The sequence below is a fragment of the Symphodus melops genome, assembly GCF_947650265.1.
Source record: "Symphodus melops genome assembly, chromosome: 14".
Classification (NCBI taxonomy): Eukaryota; Metazoa; Chordata; class Actinopteri; order Labriformes; family Labridae; genus Symphodus; species Symphodus melops.
In genome coordinates, this window is record NC_136704.1 from 15,681,752 (window position 1) to 15,702,548 (window position 20,797).

Below are 20,797 nucleotides of genomic sequence, written 5' to 3' on the forward strand. Positions count from 1 at the left end.
GCTGAGGCCAGGAATGCTGAAGTGAGACCTGAGAGCTTCTCAGCGTCTCTCAGAGACAACAGGCCTGGACTCCCGGCCGTGCTGCGTCTCCGCTCGTATCCGCCGTATCCAGCGTGTAGTGAAGATGACTCAGCGGCTGTAATCAGCAGCCTCTCTAATTGAAGGATGTTCTGCTTTAATGTTGTGTGTGTGTGATCGCAGGCTTACATCTCAAGTCAGGGAATTATTATACGTGTGTGAAGCACTTTTCATCTCTTTAAATTGCTATTTTTTTCTCTTTACTTTTTCACACTAATTCCTATAATTTCAGAAAGTGCTGCCCTTTTTGGCTCTTTAAAAAGGTGTGTTTGTAGATAACAGAGAGGAAATAGAAAGGGTTAGAAGAGCCAGACTGCTTGCAGAATGGCCTCCGCTCCATGTAGACAAACATGACAGTGTGTGTGACCGCCTGCAGCAGCCATTCACTCACACAATAACCTTATTTATCCAATTAACAGATAATGAGGCGGCTGATTTGGGGCTGTTTACTCTGTGTATTTGCTTTGCGCCGACAGAGATCACGGTCTCTCCATGCATGTGTAGCAGCAGTGTGTGCAAGCAGGAGTGGTCGACGGTGACGGTGGCATTGTTTGCCCAAAGGCCTGATGTCTTCCGTATAGATGTGTGTAGCCGAGGCTGAGCCCTCGTCCTCTTCTCTCAGAGAGGAGATTGAAAACGGTGAAAGACACAGAGGGCTAATTGATCCAGCGAGGACGAAGCAGAGGGAGAGAGAGAAAGGGAGAGAGAGAGAGAAAGAAGACTGAAATAGTGGACCTCTTATTAAGTAGCTCTAACTGGGTGATTAGTGGGCAGGGGGTGTTTACTAAATACTATGGGCTCTTATTTTGTTAACACACCACTGTTTGGATCTGGAATATGCGGCTGAAAGAGCAGGAAATGAGCTTTAAAGATTTCTGTTAAATGTCATTACAGAGCCTCAATCACTAAAACCCTCTAGTGTTGTTTGTTTGTGAATGCATGACGTTTACATTCACAAGATAAAGAGGAAACCTGCAGTTAGAAGTCTAAAAATAGATTTGATCAAAAATACACGTCCTGCACATTCAGTTAAAGAACACCTGATAATTCACATTTCATTTTTTACTTTTAGAAAATAGAATATCCGCTTCCTATCCTGTGTAGATAATAACTTGATAAACATGATAGATGACTTTCTCTGATTAGTGAGAATTAAAATAACAAGCCCCAAGCATTAAGGTGATTTGATCGTCATCATTTGTCACTGGACTGTCTTTTATCTTTGTGTGTAAAGCCCCTCTCGGCCTGCGGTGGTCACGGTGGTAGGCAGGTTGTGATAAAATGTGCACCTTAAATCTTGTTTGATGGCCCCTCAAAGGCGAACCGGCCTTCTGGAAATAATTTGGAGGGTTGAAGAGCACAGTATTAACAGATTTAATGTTGCTATTGAGAGAATTGCCGGAGCACCATGTCAGATTGAACCAAATAAGACGGACAAATTACACATCAACAAACAGGACATCTGTTAATAATCGTGCTTTTAATTACAGACAAGTTGAATATTTGTGAAACACCGGCGGATTTAATGTGTGTCAGCACAAGTCTTATTTCATAAACTAGTACACTGCATCTTTACGAATTAGTGTTCATAGAAGGACATACATTTTTTTTAATTTGAGCAGCACACTTCAGATATACGTGTTTTTTAATTTATTTTAAATGAACTGCTGTATTCATATGTTTCAACATATTCCAGCCTCTGAAAAAAAGTGGGCTCATTGTTTTATGGTGACCCAATAACATTTTAAATGTCCACCTCTTGTTTTAGTTATCCTTATCTAAACAATAAAAAAAACACAAAGCTGTTCGACGCTGCGTTCGTTGGCAGCCGTCATTTTTTTTAGCCGCGTATTGAGACACAAGTGAAGTGTAGCATTTTGTAAACTGTGCCTAAATCCACTCACATCTGTGTCCAATTGTTGTCTCCATCTACATTCTTTGAGAGTGGATTTATTTTTCCTGGGCCACCATGTGGATTCAGCTGACCAGCTTAAGTGGGGATTAGTTGTTTTAAAGTTAGATTTTGATTAAAGCATTGTTTCTTAAAAGTTGTAACTCACAACACATGGCTTAGACTGTAAAATTCAAAGGACTTGGAGGCTGGGATCCTGTCAAATTATTATCTATATGAAGGATGACACAGATCGTGGAGGACAAAAAACAAAGTCTCCCCCCCTTGTAGTTTGGTTATTTTTAGTTTAAACATCAACTTTAACATGTTAAAAAATATAACTGTGGGCTGAATAGTTAAAAAAAATGATATTCCAAAGGTGAAGAAGAGATTTGTGCCGGGTCAGGCAGCCTGCATGCTGACTTGATCTGTGCTAAAAGCTGGGCTGGGGTTTTGTTTACCTTTGGAAACGCAGGCCTTGGAATAAGTAAAGCGAAACAAGGGGCCAGCAAACAAGCGTGAGAGAAACGTGTTGTGGCATTTCTTTTTGCTCCCCTCTTGATGACACTTGCAGCGCTTCATCTAACCCGGCTTTGTTCTTGTTAGCTTCAAAGACCTGTTCAGGTTGAACTAAGATGCACATCAAAGATGAATGTGAATGCAGACTCTTTTTCCCCCCCTTTAAACAATAAATATTTAGCGGCCCAGAAGAAAGGCTTTTTTTTGGGGGGCTTTTAAACCCCCCCCCCCCCCTCCCCCCCTCACCTGGCTGGTTTCACCTGCTGGCGATGGCTCACACACCAGCATGATAATGGCTGCATTGGCCTGTACTGTTAAACAGAGAAACCAAGCAGCCACCACACACACACACACTCATTATACCACATCACTCCACCACAACACACTCTCTCCACAGCTCTATGATCGCTGTTAATGTGCTGTGGCAGAATGTGTTTCTCTTTCGTCCATGGCTTTTACCTCTGTGGACTTTCTTTTCCATTGATATTTTTATCTTTCTTTTTTTTTTTTTTTTCTCTCGACATCCCCTGCATTTTTTTTAGCGTCGAAAATGCAACGCGGAGATGCCGCTGTTGCCTGTAGCTTCCAAAGTGAGAATGAAACAGATTTTTTTTTTTTTTTTTTTTTCAAGGAAAGCTTTTCCATAAGCAGTTTGAAGGCAGCATGCACAGCCAGAATGGTATTCATGAAGGCTTTTCCTTGGTGTGAAGCGCAAAGCCTGTTGAAAAAAAAAGAAAAGGAAAAAAAAACGTAATACCATGCAGCTCAGGTTACCGTGGCTCATGTAAACAGTCAGCCATTAAAAATCATGCCATGAAAAAAAGCTTTTTATAAATATATATTTCATTTTTTTTCAGACCAGTTGAATACCTTTGACCTTTTTTTGGACCCTCTATCCCCACGGTGGGCCTGACTCAGCTCTAAAGTAGTGTTATAGCCGTGCATGTATACGACTCTGCTTGATGTTTGCAGAAAGAAGAGCAGAGCGGGAGTGGACGGCAAAATGTAACTGTCAGCTAAAGGAGAGTAATAGAGGCATTCACAGCGTCATAGGAAACATATGTGGCTCCATATGCTCTCCGTGTTCTTGTTTCCAGTCTTGTTCATTGTCTGAGATGCACCACTGATCTGGGGGCCTCTAAAGTGCCCTGTGTGTGTGACTTTGTGTTTGCGTGCCGTGCATTTGCACCACTGATCTGGGGGCCTCTGAAGTGCCCCGTGTGTGCAGAGACATACGGAAATAAGTTATGTGTTTAAGAAAAGAGAATGAAAAAAAGAAAAGACTGAGAGAGACTATTTATATATTTATATATTGTTCTCTTTGTGTTCGCCACGCAGTTGGGAAGTTGTGTTTCTGTGCCATGGCCCCAGGCTGGGGCAGGCCCGCGGGAAGCAGCCCTGACGGTCATTAGGAGCTGTCAGTATGCGGGGAGGGGGGAGTGCTGATAAATTTCAGATAGTGTCAATTGCAGATGAAAGATCTGCTGAAGATGCTGGGGGTGTCACGCTTGGCTTGCCTCTGCTCAACAAGTCCCATCTTCCCTTCCAGCAGCAGGCTACCTCAAGCAGCAAAGCTCTCCCCCAACCCCTTCACCCCTCTCTGCCTACCTTCACCACCCCCCCCCCCCCCCCCCCCCCCCCCGCCAACACACACACACACACACACACACCCCACCCACCCCTTCCTGCTTACCTTGGCTAAGCCTCTTTGCATGTTGATTGGGGGAGGGCTAATCCAGTTTGCAGCTGTCGTAGACCAATGATGAATCACCTTTCCGTCATTTGGCTGTGCTCCCCTTGCTCAGGGAGGAGGAGGGAGGACCTGAAGGAGGAAACAACAGCAGAGTAGAGGCTGCGGCTCGGAGAGTGGAGACAATGTGCGCCTCTGTTCCCCCCCCCCCCCCGCAAGCCCTCTCTTCCCATTCTGCTCCAGAATAATAATAATGTTTTCTCAGACAAGCCTTTTTGTGTCATGGATGGCTCTGGACTGTGACATCGAGCTGCAATAACAAGGAGTGACATTGTTTCTGCTGGGGCAGGTGGAGGCAGAGCACAGAGAGGTGGAGTGTGGTTTGTGAGGACGCAAATCCTTCTAGGTGCAGGTAAGAGCAATGTTGAGCCAGTGCCAAGAGCATCAGAGACTTGTAGCGCTCCGGAGGCCATCAGAGATTTCACTCAGACACTCTGCTGAGCAGCTGACACGTTTTCTTTTTAAGCCTTCTGTGTTGTCAGTGAAGGCTTTTTAGCCAACTGCTAATGAGAATAAAGTTTGGGCAAAAGAGGAGGAAACAGGATTAAGTAGTGAGTGTGAAATATGGAACTAGAATCTTTTTTTTCTCTTTCTGCACAGTCCCCGATGTGCTTCAATCGTAACTCTGCTGTTGTATGCTTTGTGGGTCGGATAATTTTAGTGGTGGAGTAAATTAATATACTCCTGGGAAAAGAACAATGAAGCTACCATTACATATGTGTGACTAACACTGACTCAGCTCTGTGTTTTAACGTTTTTAGTTAACACATTTATTTTGTGACTTATGTGTCAGTTTTTTTGTTTTGTTTTTAAAAGTACATTTCTGTTAATAATCAAATCTGACTGAAACCACAAGAAAGAGCTTTATCTGCCTATCTTATTCTGCAAAGTATCATAATATCATAACAGTGGAATACCACCTTAAATAGAGTAAATGCATATCATGATTGAATCTCTTTATCTCATGATTCTGGTTTCTTCGAGCCCTGTGATAGCACTCAGACTGCTTAGAGTTTCTGGAGCATTTATCTTTGTGGCCTCGTGTAAAGATTGATGTGTATCGATAGCACAGATAGCCAGAACCCTGGGATACAATTGGAAATGACAGAATAATGTACTAATTTCGTTAAGTCACTATTGCAGAGTGGCAGAGATAAATCGGGTCCAGAGTTAGTGGACGGAGTTTTCCAATCACTCGTGCCTCCTTTACACGCTGCTGTCTATACTCGATCAAATCCTTTTTGAGCGCACAAAAGAGAAGATAGAATAATGTTTTTAGTGGCGTGGTCTTTTGTATAAACACAGAAACAATTAAGGAGTTTGCCAGAGCAAACACATGCCTCGTGAGCTTCTCATCTGCCCCTCACTGAGGCATGGGCTCGCACAATCAGACAGAGAGAGCTGCACTTTGAACAGGCACATTAAGCATAGCCTCAAACCAGCAAACATCTGTTAACAGTCTTCGATACCACACAAAAAAAGATACATATACACTCAGGGCAATTTTCACTTTTACATCCAACACAGTCAATTGACAGTAAACACTTTGTGTGATTTTTGTAATGAGAGAAATCAGGAATAGTCATGTCAAAATGTTTACTTTCCTTTGAAAGCACTTGTGCTGTTTTCTTTGTACATGATGTGTGTGTGTGTGTGTGTGTGTGTGTGTGTGTGTGTATGTGTAATGTTATATTATATTCAATAATCACGTGTTAATGTTTATATAAAAAGGTCATTCTTTTTAATAACAAACAAGGCAGAAAAATTGCAGATTCTTAATATAAATGAAATTGACTTTTTTTTTTCTCCCCTGAGAGACTTATTAATATATTAACACATATTTATATCTTTCTCTTTTTACTTTGTGATATCTTCATTTTATTTCACTTGATCTGAACATTGTGTGCACTGCATTGTGAATCAGTGCTGCATGTCTTCCGTGAAACCAGAGTGAAAAGTGTAATTTGATTTGGTGTGTGTGTGTGTGTGTGTGTGTGTGTGGACAGGTCTATGGAAATGCAGGATCTAGCCAGTCCTCACAGCCGAGTAAGTGGAAGCAGTGAATCTCCTAATGGTCCCAACCTCGACAACTCCCACATCAATAACAATTCCATGACACCCAATGGCACTGAAGGTATGTGTGTGATGATTATTTGTCAACTCGCTGAGTCATGTTTCCTTTTCAACATCTCACATAAAGGGGGGCTGAGAATAGTGATACTATATTGTGGAGTAAAATGTGAAAGTGGTCAGTGTTGCTCTCCTTACAGTATTTTCACTACAATCATAAATCTAGTCTCAATCAGAAAAAAAAGCACCTTTGTGTCTGGTTTGAAGCGTAGATTATTTTCAACCATACAGACTGCGTGGCGTTTTATAGCTTCAACCATTCAGTGCTAATAGTAGTTGTCTTCCTCTTTCCAGTAGCTGTTTATTTAAGCAACCATGTAATTATTCAAAGCCCACAGCATGGAAATGACAGAGCTTTGCATGAAGTCTCTACTGTACATAGTTATTTACTCAGGTGATTCACCTGTGCTTAAATCTGAACCTTTGTTTAGTAAACCCCACCCCCCCATGGTCACGTAATCTTCACCTCAGTCTGTGCTCTGACCTCAGGGTTTATTTTCATTAATATGTGTGTGTGTTCATGAGATAGGACCAGACACAGTGCAAACTGTCATGTGTCCCTCTGCAACTCTTTCTGTCCCGTAGGTGATAGCATCACAATGCTTACCACTGCAGACTGGTTGTTAGGTTCTAACTCACAGTCCTCTGCAGGTTTGTCTATTCTTGGCCAAACAATGAAAGGACAATACTTGGTGTTTCTACCACTTCATCAAAAGAGCAAGTTAAAAGTCTACCATCAAATTTCCAATTAGAAACTTTGAACCAAGGTCCTAAAAGAATCCGTCTGTCAAATCCTAAAGTGGCCTCAACTATTGTGCCTTTCATTCAGAAACTCTGGTATTTGCTGTTATTGTTGTGGTGTTTCTGTTTGCAGCATGGTTTTACACACTCGATTTGAGTCCATTGTTACTGAATGGTCTTGATATCAACTTGAATACTTGGAATGTATGATTTAATTTTCCTTTTATGTTCCTTGCTGTTCCCTGAACATAGTGGACATGTTTGTGCTCTGTGGCCCGAGTGTGTGCTAGTGTATGCATGCACCTTCCCACTTTCTTTTATCTTGCATTGATGTTGCAAAGAATTGCCCCTTTGTCAAAATGTGTTCCTGCACTGAACAAGCAGAGCAGAAACATGTAAAACATGACAGCAAGCAGCTTCTTCAGCCATGAGGGATTCCACTGAGTATGACTCCCTTGCCCACATTGTCAATTTGTTTTGCCAAAAAAAAAAAGGAAGAAAAAAAAAAAATCCTCCCGCCAGCCTGAACAGGAATGGATTGATTTCAAAGATTCCTGAGCTGTCACAAAGCTGTGAAATTGTCTATCCAGATCTAACGCTGATCTGTCGAGAGAGGCCGGGTCACACAGCGTTCGCTACACTCTTAAAAAGATTTTATTCACCATACATTACCTTGACATTTCAATTGTACTTTGAGCTCCCTGTGGAGCTATTTTTTATTGGCAATTCATGCTACATTTCAGTACCGAAAGACAGTAATTTATCATGACAGTTAAATCATTTTGTAAGAAAACAGTATTTCTAGAAAAGTAGGAATAAATGTGAACTTAAATTTTTGATTTTTCCTCCTGTAAAATAGTCAATTTTTTTTTTAAACACGTTTCCAAGCTTAAGAAACAGTTCATCAAGTTTCTAAATGCAAATCCTGATTTAAAAAAATAAATAAATAAAATGAATTGAATTGAATGATTTAAAAAAAATTAAAAATAAAATGAATACATGAAAATGTATGGACATTTGAATTGGTGCAATAAAAACTCTAGCTAATCCTATTTTGAAAAGAGCCTGAAATGTTGTTTGACTTTCCCTCTGTTTTTAATTTATCTGAGAAACATTTTTGCTGTTTTGATGAAATATTATTAGTTCAAGTAATGAGACTTTAATCTAATTTATTCTTCAGCCTTGATTTGGTGCTTTTGGTGACAATATGGCTTCTTTGTTTGCAGTTAAAAGTGAGCCAATGAGCAGCAGCGACATCGCCTCCTCGATAGCAGACGCCTCTCTGGACAGCTTCTCAGGATCAGGTAAGGTTGGGAGGTTAGAGGAGGGAGAACTGGCATGTGTAGCGCAGACACACACACACACACACACACACACAGATACACACACTTAGACATACAGAGCTGCAGAACTGATTAGTGAGAGATGAGCCTACAGGTGGGTGCCTGATAAGCTGAGGCCCCAGGAAGTGTCCCTGCAGCTAAAACATAGAGTGTGTGTGTATGTGTGTATGTGTGTGTGTGTGTGTGTGTGTGTGTGTGTGTGTGTGTCTGTCTGTCTCCATGTCTGGGAGTGTTAAAGTATATGCACCTCTTACCTTACCTTTGTCAGCATATGTATGTGCTGTGCTTGCTTCCACATCTTTGTCTGTGTGTGTGTCTGTGTGTGTGTGTGTGTGAGTGAGAGAGACCTGCTGGTTCCCATGCCAGTGCGGGCTGAATTATGACCCATAATGCACTGAGCCTGTCTGTCCACTGGAGTGACATGGCGTCCCAGTGGCCCTCGCTCTCCACGGGCTGTTACCCTATCGCCCTGTCAGAGCAAGGATTTTCACACCCTGCTCTCAGTGAGGGGAACATCTCACACACACACACACACACACACACACACACACACACACACACACACACACACACACACACACACACACACACTCACTCACTGACACATACACACTCACTCACTGACACATACACAGAGGCATTGCTAAATAAAACCAGGACCTCGGAGTATAATGAGCATTGTCAGAATTGTTAAAGAAATAGTCTCTAATGTGATAATTTTTTAGCTCATTGCTTTTTCCGCCCTCACAGATATCTGTGTCACTCTGCAGGACTCACTTCTATGTCCTGTCACATGTATTAATAGTACCACCTCTAACTGTGCACGGTTTTTTCTTCCTGCTAATTTTACCTTATTTCCTTAACTGTTTAACTAAGTATTTGATACTTTACGCTAGAAGCGGATAAATCACAGCCACGACTTTTGTCTCTGACAATATTAATGAAATTTGGTAATCTTACACCCCATATCCTCCTCGGGGAAACCCAAAGCTCCGCTCAGAAGAGCAGGTTTTGTCCAGCGGCAGGTGCTGCTGATGTGGGAAAAGTGTTCAATATTAATAACGTGTGTGAGGGGTTACAGCGTACAGTTACATGCAGTTAGCGCTCCCCCGCAACCAAATCCTTTCTTTTACATGTCACGACCAATTAGACAGATGTTTGAAGACTGTGTACTCAGCTCGGCTGCAGTTTAATGGGAGTAATACGCACTAATTCAGACCTCAAGTCTTTCTTCAATTCTTTTAATTTTTGAGTGAATTTGAAAAAAATGATTCTTGAATTTCTACATTAATCATAAAATTCCAAATTGATATTTATTCTTCCACGTTCTTTAATTATTTATAAAATACGAAAGAGTTTTTGTTTTTTAAGTACAACCGGCCATTTGCAGTCCTGCAGGTTTAGTGGATTCAATGAAATGTTTTGTTCTGACATGTAATAAAACCTGTATGTAACCTGAACAACAACTCTGATAAAAATGATCATTTTGCTATTAACAAAAGTTTTTTTTTTTTTCAGCATCATTTAAAAAAACAAAAATCCCTTAAATAATTCTAACTGTAGATTCAAATCAGACGTACTCTTGGAGTTAACAGCACCATGGAACCGCAAAGTTGTACACTTAATGAAGGAATGATTACGCAGTAGCAATCAGTGATGTCACTTTCAATGTGGGTTTGAAGGCCTGAGGCAACAAAAGCTCCAAGCTTTCAGTGCGACCGTCCTGTGTGTGTTTGCACCAGCGGTCGTCATAGCAGCGCAGGCCTATCTCAGAGATACGTGGGTCAGCAGAAAAAACCTGATGTTCTTACCTGATTATTTGACTTCATTATTGCACTACAGTTTTCAACCTTAAATAAGGTTAGTAAAATAAATAGAGTAATGCAAGGTAATTACGATTTCCTTGGAATCCAGAAGTTCTATTGGCAAACGATAATATTTACCTTATTTCTTAATGTTTAAATATGTGCTTGCCTCTTTTCTTTTTGACTTTCCTCAGCTATTGGAACCAGTGGCTTCAGCCCAAGACAAACTCACCAGTTCTCTCCGCAGATTTACCCTTCCAAGTAAGGCTTCTTTTACTTTTCTTTAAAAAAATAAGCAGCATCCAACTTCATTTGGATCTTTAATTAGATCCTTCTGCTAGATCGGGGGGGTTTTCGGACAGCTTTGTTTGCCAGGATGTCTGCAGCTTGCGCACTCTCAAATCTGTTGTAATTATTATCTCGCAAAAAATTTCCTCTGCAATTTATTATTCTTTCACTATGTGTATGTGCTGCACGATGCTATCTGCATTACAGCTTGGCTGGGTGTTTTAAATGAAGGAGCACAATCACAAGGAATTTGTCAGTGAGCATAGTTTCTGTTATGGTTGCAAGGGTACAACATGGTCCCCTTTCTTCCTGCCGTCCTTCCTCACATTTTGTCTTTTGCTTCTTGTCTCAAATAGCAGAACATATCCGCATATTCTTCCTACCCCTTCATCCCAAAATATGGCTGCGTATGGGCAGACGCAGTACACCACAGGAATGCAGCAGGCCGCAGCTTATGCTAGCTACCCCCAGCCTGGCCAGCCGTACGGCATCCCGGCCTACGGTAAGATTTCTCCAAGGCACATCATAACCTTCCTTTTCTCACTTCAATCCGCACGTCTCATTGTTTGTGCTTTTTACATTGTGTGCATGCAAAGGCAGAGAAAACAACAACTGACTATATTCCCCTATTTTTGATCACCTTTCATATTTAAAAAAAATCCTCCAGTAATGCAGGAGCAGCAGAGATGTGGTGTTTCTGTTTAGAGCTTGCACATTCTCCTTCGTTGCACTAAAACAGAATCTGCTTGTCAAGCTGTTCAGAAAGATCCCAAAGATTAGTGATAAAAATCTAAAAAACAAAACCTGCTTTCCTTTGGCATTGCAAGAGAAAGCACAGAGTACATGACTCACTGAAGGCTTTATTTGTCCAAAGTCTTTCGAGTGTTTTGACCCCAGAAGACTCTCCAATATGTGGAGGAATTTACTCTGTTTATTTGAGCGGAGTCCTGCAACCTACCACTGCGAAGATACTGCATCGTGACTGATTGAATGTAAGCAGGGGCCACTTCGACTCACAAACAAAAGCAGAATGTCGAATTATTTGTGCGCCTTTTCAAAAATGACATATCTGAGATGGCAATTTTGATAACACTAATGAATGATTACATAGAATCAAACAATCATGCTTCTTCCAAGTAGACAACTCCTCTGCAGTGACACAATAATACTGAACTGATTATAGTTCAGGCTTTGATCACATAATCAGTGCTCCTGCATCGTGAATACCGTGCTATGCTAACGGACAGATGCTGTATTCCTTCGCTGTGTGCAGTGTAATTTAAACCTGTGTTGACTGTGGTCTGTGCATCAAACCGATCTGGTGTCACTAACTGATTTAGGTCCATTGTGGGCAGGCATAAAGACAGAAGGGGGTCTGAGCCAGTCCCAATCCCCGGGACAGACGGGCTTCCTGGGGTACAGCTCCGGCTTCACCACACCGCAGACGGGACAGGCTCCCTACAGTTACCAGATGCAGGGTGAGGACATTTTAATGAATGTTTGTTTTTTCTCTGTGCATCTTCACAACTCACGTCGGAGGGTGTTAAGAAGCGGCAGACGCTTTACGATGGATGCATTTCCAGCGTTACAACTTTAAATGCAGAGCAGCTCAAATGTTTGACAATGTGTTGGGTCTTTAAAACCACACACATCTAAAAATATAGAGTCTGGATGTTTCCTGTTTTTCCCCATTTGGTTACCTACATGTATTTCTGTCTTCTTTATCTTATTGTCTAAGTGTCTTTTCTGTCTTCTGGTTCACGTTATTTTTCCAGTACGACTTTTTTCCATTGTCTTCTTCACTACTTTGTCTTATCTCTTTTTTTCTGCCATGTGTTCCCTCTTCTAAGCCCATCCAAATAAGGGTTCTAGGGCTCTTTGACAAAAAAAAAAGTACAGACAAGGGTATCTGTCCCTGATTTAATAGCACGCAGAGTCGGACTGATTCACTACACGGCCCTCTCACTCACCCCGAAAGATGGCTAAATCTTGGCGGTCGTCATGTTCAACCACCACGGCTGCCTCCCTCTCCTCTCCTCTTAAAAGAATCAACACAGATGGAAACTTAGTCACAAGCCATGTCACTTCCCACTCCCCTGCCTTTGTTTTTCTCTCCCTGTGATCATATTTGTATTTGTTTAAGAGCTGAGACCATGGAGATTTACGGCCTTGGAAACGATAAAGATGAGTTGTTGCACCCTGCGCGCCCTTTTTTTTCTTCTTCTTCTTTTGCTTCCCCTCTCCAGTTGGTTTAAATTTAGAGGGCCTTATGCCTTTGAATGTTTCTATTTGTAAGCCTCTGTTCCACCTGCACTAGACAAGCACAGCCAGATAATGGCAAGCATAGTCTTTTAGTTCTCTCTTGCTATGTCTAATGTGTGACAGTAGAAACATCTCTGCATGTAGCTGAGAAGCCTCCAGAGCATCTCACAATAAATAATGCCAGCTCAACAGCAGATGTGTCGCGGGGAAGCCTCTTTTCCACGCCTCTTAAGCAAATACAGTCGGCCACAGTCGGGAGTTTTGCAGCGTGCTGTCGATGCACATGAAAAAATGGAGGCACAGAGAGAGAGAGAGAGAGAGAGAGATAGAGAGAGCGAGGGGAAGAAAAGGGAACAAGAGAGAGAGAGAAAGAGAGAGCATGTGCGGCAGAATGCAGAAGCTGCTATCCTGCTCTTAGTGGTTTAACTCACGATGACAGTATTATGCGCCCATTCATCTTCCAAGTATTATGCTCTTACTCTAGCCTTTCTATTTCCCTCCCTCTCTTTCTGTCTCTCCCTCACTCTCCTGCTATCTCTATTTATCTCGAGCCTCACAGAGCTTTAAGTACGTTAGTAATTGACAGTCATGTCAGATGACAGATTGACCACTATTCTGGCCCTGACTTTTTCTAACTGTGGCCCTGGCCCTCTGCCACACCATCATCATTACTTTCTATGGCTCATTGATCTGCTTGTGAGGTGCCGAAGGCCTGGATATCCATACCAAATATTTGTTTTTTGTTTTTTTTTTCTTTTTCAAATCTGATACTCCCTCTCTCTGTTTGTGTCGCTGCCACCAGCCCGTGGCCAGCTGTCAAGGCGGAGGACGATTAGATTAATGTTTCTACTCCTTGCTTTCAAGTCAGATGCCATGGAGCTTTATATGGGCGCTAAAGTCATGGCACAGTATCAGAAAGCCCTTTTTGTCACGCCTCAGTATTAGAATCCCTTGTGTCCGTTTTGGGAATTTTTTAGAATAAAAAGCCTAAACATCAGAGATGTGTGAAGACAAGGAGTTTTTTTTCTGATTGTTGGACAGAGCAGATGCTAATACGGTGAATAATTGGATTCCAACATTCTGTCTCAGCAGCAGTGCAAAACTAAAGAAGACGAAGCCTTGGGTTTTTTTTTTTGGGGTTTTTTTTAAAGGAGAGCCCATCTGGACTTGATAGCCTATTCCCAAGTGGGGCATACAAACTTCTGCTACAAATATTGTGCACTGATGATAGACATAGCCCATGGCAAGGGGACTGATCAAGCAAAGCAAATGGACTTCCAATTGAGGAGCCAGAAGGCAGGAGGGAAGGAGGAGGAGAGGAGGGGAGGGCTGGTGTCTGCTCTTGAGTGAGTGAACTAACTGGAGCAGGACAGGGGGAGGGAGAGAAAACATGCCCCCTGGGGGAACCCCCTCTTTCTCCCCCTCGAATATAACCAGCACCACCACTCCCAACAGCATGGGCTCATTCTCGCAAGGCTAGCAGGGGTCCCCTTGGCTTTTATGTGGCTCCTTGTCCTCCACTGAGCAACCCTCCAGCCTTGCCAGTGACGCTTTTACGACTTTTTGAACCGTGCGTTAGGCTAATTTGTTGTCCTTTCCAGCCGTACTCGTCCTGGTCTCTGTCCGATTGTTCTGCAAGACGTTCACTTGATGTTGAACTCACTGCGGAGAACAGAGACGTTTGAGAACTTCCCCTCAAGGCCTTGAAATGTCGAATGAAACAACAAAGAGAGGGTGCGAACAGTTCTGATGAAAATAACCAGTCGAGGCAGAGTGGGAGAACAAAATAAAATCTGCAGAGAGAGAGAAACTGCACAAATAATTAGCGGATCGGGGTTATAATGGAGGCTTTGGAGGTGTTTGTTTCTCTCTTTTAGCCACAGTGTTGGCTTCTTCCAGCTAACTGACAAGGCTAAACACTGCACCATGTCGTTTCTTTTGCTTTGTTTTCTCCCATACGGTACCCTTCATGCCCCCCTCCACAGGCTTCCCTAAACCTTCCCACTGTTCTAAAAGCTGCTTCACGTTTGTCACGGTGTGGGAGGGCTCTCCTGATGGGGCCAATGACCACAGGATGAAAGGAACTCCCTCTGTTTGTCTAAAGGAACAAAGGTGTAATTACGCCCCCATTTAGAAACAGTAAATGTATCTCCCCCTTCGTTTTCACTCTGGCTTTTGGATGAACAGTGAAGTGATGAGTGATGAAGCCTATTTTAAAGAATGTAATGGTCTCTTGTTGATATATGGTTACGTTATTTGTTTTTCAATGCACAAAAATGATTCGGGAAAAAGGCCAGGGGCCATAATTATATTGGTTTTATCTGCACTGTGATCAATTATGGGGCGATTTTTAAAACTGGATTGTTTAGAGAATACATGTTGTGTTTTTAATGATCAGAAACATATTTCACATACAGGAAAATGATCATAAACCATGCTTTAGAATGATCTCATAACCATTCAAGTCATTTTGCTTTGTCCATCAAATTTTGCCTTTCGGTATTCATTCTTTGCTTTAAGAGATTAAAACAACATCAGTCTCTACTCAAGGCTGAAATCTCCAACCAACACAAGGCTTTAAAAGATATTTAAAGGAACCTTTGTAAACATAGTTTTTGCTTCAGGTAGGAGTGTTTCCATTCAAAAAGGGTAACCAGCTTTACCGTCATCCTTCCTGAAACTGGTTCATTTTGATATATGTTCTGCTGATGTTATGAGCTGACCTTCTAATGTTTAGATTAAAAAACAAACAAAAAAGATTTGTCATATATTTTTTTTTATTATTATTTCTTGTAAAAATGTAATTTTATTTATTAATTTGTAGCCACTTTAATGAATAAGGTCGTCGAATAATGTAGTTTTTTGTCAAAATTATATTAAAGTAAAAAAGTGTTGTGTTTTTTTTTTTTTATTTGTATTTAACCTTTATTAAACCAGTAACCCACTGAGATCAAGATCTCTTTCACAAGTGTGACCTGGCCAAGAAGGCAGCAGCACATGTCATTTTTCCTCATACGAAAAACGAGCTCCACTACCAGAACCATTTTAGCTCTGATTCTGTGACGTCTAAGGGCCGTCTGTGATCCCTTTGAAACAATTTCTCCTGCCTGACAGGACAGGACAGGTGGATTTTCCGTGCCCTCCGGGCCCCTCCGCTGCTAGAGCTCATGTCATGTATATTATTAAGCCATTAGATGCTATCAACTCCTGTGAATGATTTAATTATAGAGGAGAACCATCCTTTAAGCAAGTGAAAAGAGACACATACATATTCATTGGTGCTGGATCCCAGCAGCAAATACCTCCCTCAACTATTGTTCCTCACTTCAACCTCCATACATACGCTTACACACACACACACACACACACACACACACACACACACACACACACACACACACACACCCCAGGAGCTCACAGACAACAGTCTCTTGTCTTCCTCACAATGTGCAGGTTGGTAGGTAGGTTCAGTCCACCCCTCACTCTTCTCTGTCATTCACCAGCTCTGATTCAATCACTGATAAGAAACGAAGAGGACAAAGATCAGGATGAGAGCTCCCTAAGGCCTCCATCTGTTCACCACCTTAAAAAGTCATCTTTTTTCCCCCCATAAAATAAAGCTCCTTTTGATTTCTGTCAGTGCACTCCCTTTAGATGAAAACAATATGTTATGTGTTTGAGGTATAAATTGTGTACACTCAACTCAAAAAGTCTTTCATTTTCTCCTAAAGGTGGTACTTTCACGACGACGTCAGGATTGTACGCGGGAAACAACTCCCTGACAAACTCGACTGGCTTCAACAGCACACAACAGGTAATCTGTGCACGTCCTTCTGCTCCTTCTATTTCTCCTCTCTGCTATCAGTATGAAGCTATCAGTTTATAGAAGTCTGAATTGCAGGCCTGGAAATCTTCATGCAACATGCATACTTGATATGTTACATTTCATCCGTGACACATCCAGACATAAATCACTCAGGATGTCAAAAGCTTAGTATGCAGGATTAACTACTGTGCCTCCTCCAATACAAATGTCTTATGCCACAGAGGAAAAGGAGAAGAAGAAAAAAAAAACAAGACAGATCGTTGTCCAGATGTAGGACAGAACAGACATATGTTTGCATTTATGTTTTGGAATCTGCACTGTAAAGTAGCAACACTGGTGCAGGGCATATCTCACATTACTCTGCCAACCTCCTACTTCTTTTTCCCCCTGCTCTGCTACCTTATGTCTCGCTTTAATCTACCCTTTTCATTTAAATTCCCTTTTTTACTCCACATTGTGCATTTCTTTAACTTTTCTTTTCCTCCACTTGCTTCATCTTCTTCTGTTGATCATTTCCATCTTTCTCAATAGGAATATCCCAGTTATCCAGCCTTTGGCCAGGGGCAGTATGCTCAGTATTACAACAGCTCACCCTACACTTCCCCCTACATGACAAGTAACAACACCAGCCCCAGCACACCGTCCACCACTACCACCTACACTCTCCAGGAGCCACCCACCGGCATCACCAGCCAGGCGCTCACAGAGAACCCTGCAGGTAAGAGTCAAACATCAGGCAGCAGGGATGCCTCATGAAGCCTGAATATCAATAGTTTGATCTTGCTGAAAGACACGTCTTCTTTCTTTTCTGTTTTTTTTTTTTTAAATCAACAAGTGTGCCAGCACAAAATTTGCTCCTGATAAACCAACAGCTAAAAGCAGAAAACCATTCATTTTAAAAACCTTCATGCACAATATTCCAAAACATGGCTGAAAAAGAGGGATCAGATGTACAATTGACCCAAATTACACAAGACTTTAATGCATAATTTGGCAATTGAGTACTGATTGTATCTTTAAAGGTGAGTCTAAATCGTGTGAGTGCATTTGTAACTGTCAAGAAGCATTACAGAAGACGTCAAGCTTTAACGAAATGTAATTTTATACACTGTCGTCACATTAAGATAAAGACATTTTAGCTATTTCTCGTTGGCAGTCACTCCCGCACCTTGTTTTTATTCAATCAGTGTGGCTAACAGTAGCTTTTAGTTTATAATTGTGTGTTACCTGTAAGCATTCAAATCCTTTTGTCCTGCATCAAGACACGTGGTGACTTCTTCAAAGCAAATAATCGCTCAAGTGCAATACACTTTTTTTTGTTATACGTTCCTTCTGTCTTTGCTTCCTCTCAGTAGAGTACAGTACCATCCACAGTCCATCAACCCCCATTAAAGATTCAGATTCGGATCGATTGCGCCGAGCCTCGGATGGAAAGTCACGTGGCCGGGGAAGAAGGAACAACAACCCATCACCGCCGCCTGACTCTGACCTTGAGGTAGGGTGAGCCCGCTACCTTGGCGACAGACAGCCTCGCCCAGTCTGAGGCCAGTGGACACTAATCCACTTACCTTATGGCTGCTACACTGGCTTTAACACTTGGGCATTAATTCTTAAATATTTGATTCCTTAACTATAAATGCATTATTGATGCTTTGTGGAATATATGACTTCACTAAACGTATATAAAGATCTCACGTCCACCTTGTGAATAAACCATAGGCCGTGAGATGAAGTGAGTCATCAATGAAGTGAATAATATATATTCTAGTCATGAAATACCGGACACGAGCATTGACTAACAGTGGCACCAAGGCACCGTGAGGCCATAGAACACTTTGATAGAGACCATATGTCAAGATAATCTCTGGGTAATTCAGAGGGCTCTTCATTAATATGATATGAATTTGAACAAGGTTAATAGCACCCATTATTGCGCTGACATCACGGCATGTTAACATATCTAGTTAATTAGTTTGTCACTATTGATTACTCTAATGTAAAGGGCAGGAGATGGAAAGCGTGTGGTGGAGCGATGGGAGGAGTTTTGCGGTGACCAACCCAAGCAAATGGATCCTGGTCCCTGTGGCGCACAAATACACGCTCCTGGCCTATTGACCAGGAGGATCACCTTGCAGCCCGACAGAGTGCACCATTGATTTTGCCTCTTTTTCTCTCTGTTTTTCTTTGTTTCCCTCCCTTCCGTCCTCCCCCCCCCCCCCCCCAATTCTCTAGCGAGTGTTCATCTGGGACCTGGATGAAACAATCATCGTTTTCCATTCCTTGCTTACGGGTTCCTATGCCAACAGATATGGACGGGTGAGTGACATCAGACTGTAGCAGTAGCCATGTATTTTATCAGCAAAACACATAAATATTAAAAGGAGGAATAAAAGGGGGAAATGGCCATTGAGTGGAGGATAGATTTCACTCCGTCTTGAGCCCGCAGTGAGAAAATTAAACAGAACTCAATGTACAGATAATTGTTTCTTTTTTTTAATAGGTCCAATGAGGCTTGGCAAGTATTTGACTGCTCTGTGCAGCTGTTGAAGCTATGCGTGGCCGGACAGGGCTCGGCTGTAGGGGCTCACAACAGTTGCACTCTGGATGTCTATTGACACATCCTAAGTGTTCCTTTCTCCTTCAGAAATGCCACATTGTTAGTTTAATTAAGTGCTTCTCAATCCATCCTTTTCAGGCTGGGCTCTCCTTGGAGACCCCTTTACAAGAGTCTGAGCCCACCCCAAAATCAAAGTGGAGCAAAAAGATTCCCTCGAACCTGCCTTAATTAAGATTTCCATTAAAAAGAAAAATCTCTTGCAGATGTATATATAAATACATACACAAACATATATTAAAATCACAGTGGCAGGTCCTTTTCCATCCCATGTCACTGTGTGTGCTTATACGATGAAGAGTTTACTTTTCCAGGCTTTGCTATTTGTTGTTCCATGTAAATTGCCTCTCTAAATTTAAACTTTCAAAGCAAACAATTTGGGAAAAAGGCAAAATCCTATTCTCATGCTTTTGTTCAGGTCATAGGTTTCTATATAGCCTTCAAAGTGCAGCTTCCGCTCTTATTTTCCCATTTAGATTGGGTACACAGGAATAAAAATAACTCATCACAAATACACAACAGTAAAAGACAGTAATGAATCACCTATTTGAGAGTCTGAGGGCAGCATTTCTATCACCAGTTGTTTTGGCTATAGAGGTGTCTGGGTTTCAAGTAAAAAAAAAAAAAAGACATTGCTCTTCATATGTCACAAAGCTTATCGTCTGCAGCCCATGCTTTTTGCCTTTGTTCTGCTCTGAGGCAGTGTTTGATGGGGGCAGTGTTTTGTTTTTGGGGTGAAAGAGGGCTGCCCCACGACCCTCCACTGTTTATTTACTTTATTCCTCAGCCCTGCATGCTGGGTAAAGAGAGAGCTGAGGCTTAGGGAGCTGTGGCTCAGTGACGAGGAGCTCTCCAACCACACACACACACACACACACACACACACACACACACACACACACACACACACACACACACAGGGTCTCCTGTGTGCTCCTCTGAAACAGGAAACACTCCTGACTCCATAAGGGCCCTTTCCATCAGAGCTCATATAGAATGTGACAGCCGCTCGAGTCCCTCTCACTCTCTCTTTTCTCTTTTGTTCCCTCTTTTTTTCCTCCTCTGCCCTTTTCAGTTTCTTGCTAAGTTTCTCTTCCTCACGTCCTGACAATATCTCACTGAAGCAGAACTACAAAAGAAAGCCATAACTACTCACAGCACTCACAAAGCGTGAACTGAAGATCTGTGAACTAACTCAGAAAAGAGAGCGAAGCAGACAAACATCCCAGAGAACCACGAGCACACAACAACAGTCTACCCATCCATCTCCAGCCTTCTCATTGACATACACAATAGGTACCAAGCAGTTTTCCTCCTCGCAGCTTTTAGTTTACTATTAATAGCTGTGTATCGGAGTGGGTTTGCATCCACACTTTCTCTCCCTCCCTGTGACCTCCTCCCACCCACTCCCCTTGACTCCCTTTTTCTCTCTCTCTCTCTCTCTCTCTCTTACACACACACACACACACACACACACACACACACACTGTTGCTCTTATCAGCTCTTTTAATTGGCATCAAGGCAGCTCACCCCCCTAAAGCTGATGGCT

At 42.1% G+C, this 20,797-nt stretch overlaps 1 protein-coding gene across 11 annotated transcripts in view; it reads left to right on the plus strand.

Annotated features, from left to right (window-relative positions):
- eya1 (EYA transcriptional coactivator and phosphatase 1) overlaps nucleotides 1-20,797 on the plus strand; it is a 59,578-nt gene that overhangs the window by 22,387 nt on the left and 16,394 nt on the right. For 2 of the 11 annotated variants that reach the window (XM_079361145.1, XM_079361142.1), the window contains 10 exons: nucleotides 6,245-6,372; nucleotides 6,954-7,019; nucleotides 8,336-8,413; nucleotides 10,452-10,518; nucleotides 10,902-11,047; nucleotides 11,886-12,023; nucleotides 16,539-16,621; nucleotides 17,165-17,351; nucleotides 17,986-18,128; nucleotides 18,866-18,949. In XM_079361145.1, coding sequence (XP_079217271.1) covers nucleotides 6,249-6,372; nucleotides 6,954-7,019; nucleotides 8,336-8,413; nucleotides 10,452-10,518; nucleotides 10,902-11,047; nucleotides 11,886-12,023; nucleotides 16,539-16,621; nucleotides 17,165-17,351; nucleotides 17,986-18,128; nucleotides 18,866-18,949 — 1,116 coding nt within the window. In that variant the 5' untranslated portion in view covers nucleotides 6,245-6,248. The remainder of the gene's footprint in view (nucleotides 1-6,244; nucleotides 6,373-6,953; nucleotides 7,020-8,335; nucleotides 8,414-10,451; nucleotides 10,519-10,901; nucleotides 11,048-11,885; nucleotides 12,024-16,538; nucleotides 16,622-17,164; nucleotides 17,352-17,985; nucleotides 18,129-18,865; nucleotides 18,950-20,797) is intronic. The other 9 variants (XM_079361152.1, XM_079361149.1, XM_079361143.1 and 6 more) reach the window with 7 other exon arrangements.